The 8,835-nt window shown below is 38.8% G+C and overlaps 1 protein-coding gene across 1 annotated transcript; it reads left to right on the forward strand.

Annotated features, from left to right (window-relative positions):
• Positions 1-289: 289 nt before the first annotated feature.
• LOC107807380 (uncharacterized) lies at positions 290-1,768 on the forward strand. The gene is made up of 3 exons (XM_075240358.1): positions 290-302; positions 511-1,040; positions 1,325-1,768. Exons 1-3 carry the CDS (start codon positions 290-292, stop codon positions 1,766-1,768), a joined length of 987 nt encoding a protein of 328 aa, XP_075096459.1.
• Positions 1,769-8,835: the final 7,067 nt, after the last annotated feature.

Below are 8,835 nucleotides of genomic sequence, written 5' to 3' on the forward strand. Positions count from 1 at the left end.
GTGAACCTAAGCTACATGCAAGCATGGAGAGAAAAGGAAAGGCTTTACAGTTTTTGAGAGGGAATCCGACTGACTCCTACAGCAAATTACCCAAATATTTTTATATTCTTGAGGAGACTTATCCTGTTTCGGTTGTTAAATTGAAGAAGACAGCAGATGAATGCTTCTTATACGCATTTGTTGCTCTTTATACATCAATAAGTGGTTGGCAACATTGTAGGCCAGTAGTAGTGGTTGATGGGACATTCTTAAAGTCAACCTACAGGGGATTATGCTGACAGCAAGCACCATGGATGCAGCAGGTAAAAAGTGTAAAACTTTTGTAGTTATTTTGTAGGCATTCTATAAAATGTAGATAAATTGTAGTAATTTTGTAGTTATTTTGTAGCTATTACATAAAATGTAGATAAATTGTCTATATTATGAAGATATATTGTAGTTGTTATGTATTTATATTTTTATATACATTTTCAAAGCTGCCAATTAATATTTTATGAATTAATAATGTAGGTACAATATTGCCCTTGGCATATGCTGTGGTTGATTCTGAAAACGACGCATCTTGGAAATGGTTATTTGAGCAATTCAAGCAGGCATATGGTGAAAGACCTTCAATGTTTGTTGTTTCAGATAGGAATGAGAGTATGCTGAAGGCAACATCAATTGTCTATCCGGGCATGCCACATTACTCTTGCATGTGGCATATTTGGACAAATATAAGGTCAAAATTCAAGAAGGGTCATCTACAATTACATGAATTGTACTTTGCTACAGCACGGTCATACACTCTGGATAAATTTAATGAAAGGATGTCGAAGATTGAAGAGGTAGACCCGCGTGTGAAATCTTACCTATATGATATTGGCTATCATAGATGGTCAAGAGTACATGCAACAGTGAATAGAACGTGGACAATGGCATCAAATATTGCAGAGTCGTTGAACGCTATAACAAAAAATGCAAGAGAGCTGCCGATATTTGACCTTTTAGAGTATATGCGGACACTGCTAGAACGTTGGACCAACGAGAAGTTATTGAAGGCGAAGGGTGCTTTCACATTTCTTGGGTCCAAATTCAACAAAGAATTAGAGAACAATAGAACATTATCTTAAGAGCTTATGGTAATATCTGTTTATTTGGTGCAGAAAAAATAAATTACTTAATATGCAGTGTTTCTAGATTCTAGATAAATTGTAGTCAAATTGTAGATAATTGTAGGTTGTAGATAAGGTGTAGAATATTTGTAGATAAGTTGTAGATAAGTTGTAGATAATCTATTTTTATGATTGAGATAATATTTTTTCTGTTTGTTCTGCAATTGTAGGTGAGGGCTTCAACAAATCATATACATAATGTGTTAGATGGTGTGAAGCGGTACATTGTGTGTTTAGAAAACAAGAAATGTTGTTGTGGCCACTTCCAACTTGAAGAACTTCCATGTGTGCATGCTTTGGCAGCATTAAGGCACAGGAATGAAACACATGAAAACTATTGCTCTCCGTATTACACAAGGGAAAGCCTTTTGCATACGTATGAAATACCAGTAAATCCTCTTCCTGATGAAAGCAAATGGAATGTGCCACAACATATTTTGGATGAGGTAGTAAATCCACCGACGGGAGATAAAAGGCAGCCAGGGAGACCTCAAAAGGAAAGATATAAAACATATGATGAAATAAAGTCAAAGAAGTACAAGGTATCATGTGGAAATTATGGAGGTGAAGAGCATAACAAAAGATCTTACAAGAATGCGCCCAAGAAGAAATGAATATCATGTAGTTAGAATAGTTATTCAAACTAACTGTTAGTGAGTTAAAGTTAGCAGATTTTTTGGGTAATCGTTTAAGTTTTTAAAGATCATTATGAAGTAGACTACAATTTGTTTATGTGTGTTTAATATTCTTTTATGTATTGTGTCAGGAATCTAAATTTGTCTTTGATATAGTGTAATTAAATTTTAATATTTATTGTCTACAATACAACTGATATTAAAAAAGTAACTTTAATGTAAAGTGTTTCCAGATTGTAGGTAAAATATAGGTTAAATGTAGTTAAATTATAGTCTTGGTAATAATTTAAAGATGATTTGTAGATAAATTGTGGATAATATATTTCTATGATTGGAGTATTTATTTCTTCTATTTGTTGTGTAATTTAACTTCAACTGACAGTTATATACAGATATTACCTAGAACTTGAAGGTATTTCATAAAAATTATGAACATATACAACTACAAAATTATATACAATAACTACATTGAGTGTTTCCAAAATGTAGATATTGAGAAGATTATTTGTAGGCAAATTGTATTCTAACATCAAAATACTCATGTTTAATATAATGAAGATACAGTGCTGTAAACAACCAATTTATATTCAAGTGAACAACTAATAATGAAAGATAAAATAACAAAATAAAAAGGTATGTTGCAATAAAAAAATAAAAATGTTGTTCGTAAAGTAGTGTATTCTCCTTCAACTACAAATTGGCATCAACTAAACTAGGAAAACATGACACTATTTCTTCTTTCTCCGGACTTTAGTCTTCTCATTCAAATCAGGAGCACCCTTCCTCCTTGCTAGCCTGCCTGTAACCTCACTTTCACTGATTGACCCATCTTCTTGCTTCTTTGTAGCATAGTCATAGTAGAGCTCCATAGCGTCTACGGTGTTGGTCGATATCCGAAAGGTCTTCTGAAGGGATTGACAAATCTCCAAGGCTAACATACTCCGCAAAAGCAGCCACAAATACACCACAATCCCTGCATAAGACAAAAAAATTAATTATTTAACAAATGATTATAAAAAAAAATAATTAAACATCTAGAAAGAGAGAATAGTTTTTTTTACAGTGATTCTTCCTTTTGCTGTGGAATCTCCGCAACCATCCACTGTATGTTGAGAGGGTCTGTAACTGGTTTCTCAATGTATGCCTTTGTGGTCTTGAAGTCAATGTCTTTACGCTTCCCGTAGAAACTAGTGCAAGACAAATACAGAGGGATAATGATTGAAAACATATCAATACATGATTCAACAACATTATGATGGTGTGAAGACACCATGGAATCATACACATAAAGTTGCCTATCCGCTATGTCGAAAACGACCAACAATCAATGGAAATTCTCTACAATGTTCAGGGGCACGATGACATAGTCAATTTCATCCCAGGCAACATTAGCAAGAAGTCTATACCCAAGAATATATTATGCAACATCATCATAGGGTTTAACAACCGAATACTTTTTTTCTGGCGGAGAACTTATGAACTTCTCATAGATTTGTTCAATCTTTGACTTGAACAAGCAATCGGTTGTTGTAAACCTAGTGTTGTTGTTGTTGGGGCCATATTTGCCTCTTTTTCTCAGATAATACATAATAACATCAATGTGCTCTAAAATAAAATAAAATCTACTATAAGCTACAGTGTAACTACAATTATCAACAAAGCAGCTACACTTTAAACTACAAAGCCAGAATTCAAATAATCTAACAAATAGCTACACTTTAGCAGCTATACACAACAACACATGGAACACAGCAACTACCATAAGGTCTCAATAATATCTACATTAAAACTACAGTTAATATTATAAGTCTTCAACTTGCTCTACAAATTAACAACAATCATGAAATACAGATATACCAATTCTGTCCAAATTACCAAATATACAATTTTTACATAAAATTCATCATCAAATATGATACATAAGGTCCAACTTAAATACAATTACACTATAAATAATAAGAGCAGCATTTATAAGAAATGTCTACATTATATCTACAATTTATAATAAAAGCCATGGTCACATATATTTCATATCTACAATATAACTACAATTATACTACAAAACAGAAGACAAAATATATCTTGTGAATTTATTCTTTGATACTTACCGAGTCATTGAGGACTTGTCCGGGGTGAGCAAGGGAATAAAACCAGTCCTTCTTATCCACCTTTTCAACTCCAAGGTCTAACCAAGGCTTGATTTGGTTATCCTTTATGGAAAAGGGAGCCTTCCTCCTGTAACAACAAATAAATGTCCAATCAAAAAAATCACAGAATGAATTACATATTTAAACTTTAAAATACTGAAATGAAAGCGTCAAATTAAGCATTCATACCTTCCTAGATACTTTGTCACTACGGTGGTATAACCACTTGTTGAACTTATCTAACACATCAAAACCTACATTTTCACCTATAAGAGTAGTGAAGGGGTGCTTGAGGTAGAAAAATTTAGGTCCAATAGAGCTGCTGCCTCCAGAACTATATAGAGGTATGAAAGGTGATCGTGCATATTTCCCGATTGCCTGGTTCTCCCCGAATGAATAAGGGTTGCTTCATCTGGTATGGGCTCGCCATACTTAACCAATTGTGTTAAGTTGTCTGGCAACTCAAAGTCATCCAATGTCACACCCTTCTTATCAATGCATGATCCTTCAGAAATAACTTCATCCACATGTTGTGCATCTTCACCTTCATTTAGATGTTTCTCAATGACTTGTTCTATCTGAGCTACTACAGTCACTCCGTGAATTGGGGACTGTGCATTGATATCTTCAATATCTGTTACATAAAACATAACTTACTTAATAGGAATGTAAAAGTGTATAAACAACAATTATTTATTCTGAATGACAGTATGATATTATACATGCTTGTTCTACCTCAGCTGCTTCTTGAAATTCTGAATGTAAGTCAAAATGTGCTGGAACATGTTCTGGACAAACTGCAGCTTAAATTTATAATTAAAAAAAGGTAAATAATACTAGATAATGTTGCCTTGAAAGTTGTAGATATATGTAGAAAGTTGTAGATAAAATGTGAATAATAAAACTATGCTCTTGTGACGACCCAAAAGGGTCATCACCTGTTTCTAATTGAAATCTATGTCTCTGAGGCCCTGAAAACCTCATTTAGAGTTGCCTCGATTTGTGTGCGCAGTCCTGACACGTAGCCGGAAAGCTTAAATGTGAAATCTTGTGAAAATTGCTAAGTTTTGACCTCGAAATGAATAAATTTGACTTCGGTCAACATTTTAGGTAAACGGACCCGGACCCGTGATTTGACGATCCCGAAGGGTCCGTAGGAAAATATGGGACTCGGGCGTATGCCCGGAATCGAATTCTGAGGTCCCCAGCCCGAGTTATGAATTTTTAAGTGAAATTGCTCTCTGAAAATGTTTAAAGAAAATGGAAATGAAATCTGATTAGAAAGCAATGGTATCGGGCCCGTATTTTGGTTCCAGCACCCGATACGAGTCTTATATATGTTTTTAATCACTCCTGTAAAGTTTGGTAAAAAACGGACATCGTTTGATGTGATCCGGACCCAAATTGGGAAAATTGATGTTTAAAAGGAAATCTGAGAAATTTCATTGATCTTGAGGCTCAATTAGATGTTCATGATGTTATATTGGTGATGTGATCACACGAATATGTTCGTAGGGTGTTTTTGAGGTAGTGTGCATGCTTGGTTTAGAGTTTCGAGGGCTCGGGTGAGTTTCTAGTTGGTTCCGGGATGCCTTAGGCTTTAGAAGATCAGATGTTGCAGGTTCAGGAATTTTGACAGGTCTCTGAACCCTCTTGCGTGGTCCGCGAGCAATCACGTGCGGCCACGGAGGGGCCAGCGCGGCCGCAGTCGCCTTGAGCGGTCCACGGTGGGTGCTGTGCGGCCGCGATCGGCTTGGTGCGGTCCGCACGGGGCAATGATCTGTAGGTCTTCAGGGAGCCTGCGCGGTCGTGGTCCTTCTTGCGCGGTCCGCGGTGGGAACTTCAGAGGGGTATAAATACACGTGAATTTCAGTTATTTTACACTTTTCAAAACCCCAAAACATAAGAGGCGATTTTCCAAACAACTTTTCTTCTCCAAAACGATTGGTAAGTGATTTTTAACTTATTTTCTTCACTTCTTAACATCTTTTAACATGATTTCAACTTCAAATCAAAATATTTCATGGGAAAATTGGGTGATGTGGGTAGAACCTAGGTTTTTCTAAAATTAGGGATTTGGACCTCAATTTGAGGTCCGATTTCAAAACAAACCATATATTTGAATTTGTGGGGGAATGGGTAATCGGGTTTTGGTTCGAACCTCGGGTTGCGACCACGTGGGCCCGGGGGTGAATTTTAACTTTTGGGTAAAACTTTGGAAAACTCATTTTCATGCATTGGGGTTGATTCATTTAGCATTTATTAATGTTATTAAGTAACTTATGACTAGATTCGAGCGGATTGGTGGTGGAATCAAGAGGTAAAGCTATAATTGAGACTTGAGTGGTGTTCACGAGGTAAGTGTTTGGTTTAACCCTAGCTTGAGGGATTAGTATTTGAGTCATATTTGCTACTTGCTTCTTGTTGAGTATGACGTATAGGCATGGTGACGAGTATCTATACGTTGGTGTCAAGTATGACCGTGGGTCTTAACTTGAAAGTTGTTGTGTTTTCTGATGACACCTTGTATACTTTAATTAATGAACCTCTATGATTAAGTATTTCCATTAATTGAACTGAGTACTAGCAAAGTGAGATTGGTTATAGCTGATTCTCCCTTGCCGGGATAACTATTTCGATATCCTTGTTCCCTTGCCGGGAAGTCATTATATTACTTATGTTCTCTTGCCGGGATTTCTTGTGATTGTGTGATGAACTGAAATGGGTGCGGGTGGTATGCCTACTACAAGATATTATGAAATAGGAGTGGTTGGTACACCTACCACAAGATTGATGAAATGGGAGTGGGTAGTACGCCTACCACAAGATATTATGAAATGGGAGCGGGTGGTATGCCTACCACAAGATTGATGAAATGGGAGCGGGTGGTACACCTACCACAAGATATTATGAAATGGGAGCGGGTGGTACGCCTACCACAAGATTGATGAAATGGGAGCTGGTGGTACGCCTACCACAAGATATTATGAAATGGGAGCGGGTGGTACGCCTACCACAAAATTGATAAAATGGGAGCGGGTGGTACGCCTACCACAAGATTGATGAAATGGGAGTGGGTGGTACGCCTACCACAAGATATTGTGAAATGGGAGCGGGTGGTATGCCTACCACAAGATTGATGAAATGGGAGCGGGTGGTACGCCTACCACAAGATTGATGAAATGGGAGCGGGTGGTACGCCTACCACAAGATATTATGAAATGGGAGCGGGTGGTACGCCTACCACAAGATTGATGAAATGGGAGCGGGTGGTATGCCTACCACAAGATTGATGAAATGGGAGTGGGTGGTACGCCTACCACAAGATATTATGAAATGGGAGCGAGTGGTATGCCTACCACAAGATATTATGAAATGGGAGCAGGTGGTACGCCTACCATGAGATAGAATGAAATGGGAGCGGGTGGTACGCCTACCACGAGATATGAGAAATGAGATCAGGTTGCACGCCTGCAACAAGAGGAAACTGAAAGTGAAAGTTGCATTTATTTTCTTCATTTGTGATAGAAGTTATAGTGCTAGCTTCCTTATTATTCCATGTTATTTCTTTTAACTGCTATCCCCGAAGCATGTTCCCCTTCCCCAGCTTTAACTACTTATTACTTGTTTACTTTTCCGCCATATTTTATATAACTGTACAGGTTTACCTGGAGTCTGGTCCTAGCCTTGTCACTACCTCGCCGGGGTTAGGCTAGACACTTACCAGCACATGGGGCCGGTTGTGCTGATACTACGCTCTGTGCTCTTTTGCACAGATCCAGGTTTTGGACAGCAGCAGTAGCGCGGGAGCCAGCCTTCAATCCAGTGAGACACTGAGGTAGCCTTGCAGGAGTTCACAGGGCTGGCGTCTCCTCTATCTTTTATTTCCGTCTGTTATCTCATATATTCGAGACAAACAGTTTATATTTTCTTTCAAACGATTGTATTTAGCACTCTTAGAAATTCGTGAGTAATTTGACACCAGTTCTTGGGTAGAGGCATATGTTGATTCTCGCATTATTGTTCAATTTTCTTTAAATTTAAGTCTTCCGCATATTTATTTAATTCTGTTGCTTTCATGCTATCGCCGATCATTGTTAAAAGAAGTAATTGTTAACGAAGTAAGCAGTTAAGGATTGGCTTGCCTAGCTCTCATTAGTAGGCGCCATCACGACTCCCGAGGGTGGGAAATCCGGGTCGTGACAAGTTGGTATCAGAGCTCTAGGTTACATAGGTCTTACCTCTCACGGACAAGCTCAGTAGAGTCTGAGGGATCGGTATAGAGACGTCTGTATTTATCCCACAGAGCTACCGAGTTAGGAAAACTTCACTTTTGTTCTTTCTTGTCGTGCGGATTTTTTCCTCAAATGCTAATTGAACTTCTACTTTATTCTTCGCAGATGGCGAGAACACGCACTTCCTCATCTACTACTTAGCAGCTCGAGCCCCCTACAACAGCTCCCACTAGGGGCAAAGGGCGAAGCTTAGGCCGTGCTAGAGGCCGAGGTAGGGGCAGAGCTCAGCCCCGAGCAGCGGCACCAGTGGCGGAGCCTCAGGTTGATTTTGAGGAGGAGGTTCTTGCCCCAACAATTCCGATGGGCCCAGCTCAGGTCCCATAGGGGTTTATCGTTACCCCAGTTCTTCAGGACACTCTGGTTCGATTGGTGGGCCTTATGGAGAGTGTCACCCAAGCAAGTTTGCTTCCTGTAGCACCAGCCACTTCTCAGGCTGGAGGAGGGGCTCAGACTCCTGCTACACGCACTCCGGAGCAGGTAGCTCCCCAGATTCAGGTTCCAGCGGTTCAGCCAGCGGTGGCAGTTCAGCCGGGTATAGTGGCTCAAACCGGCGATGGAGCGGCTATGTACGCCGATACTTTGTGGAGACTGGACAGATTCACCA

The sequence above is a fragment of the Nicotiana tabacum genome, chromosome 20 (genome assembly GCF_000715075.1).
Source record: "Nicotiana tabacum cultivar K326 chromosome 20, ASM71507v2, whole genome shotgun sequence".
NCBI lineage: Eukaryota > Viridiplantae > Streptophyta > Magnoliopsida > Solanales > Solanaceae > Nicotiana > Nicotiana tabacum.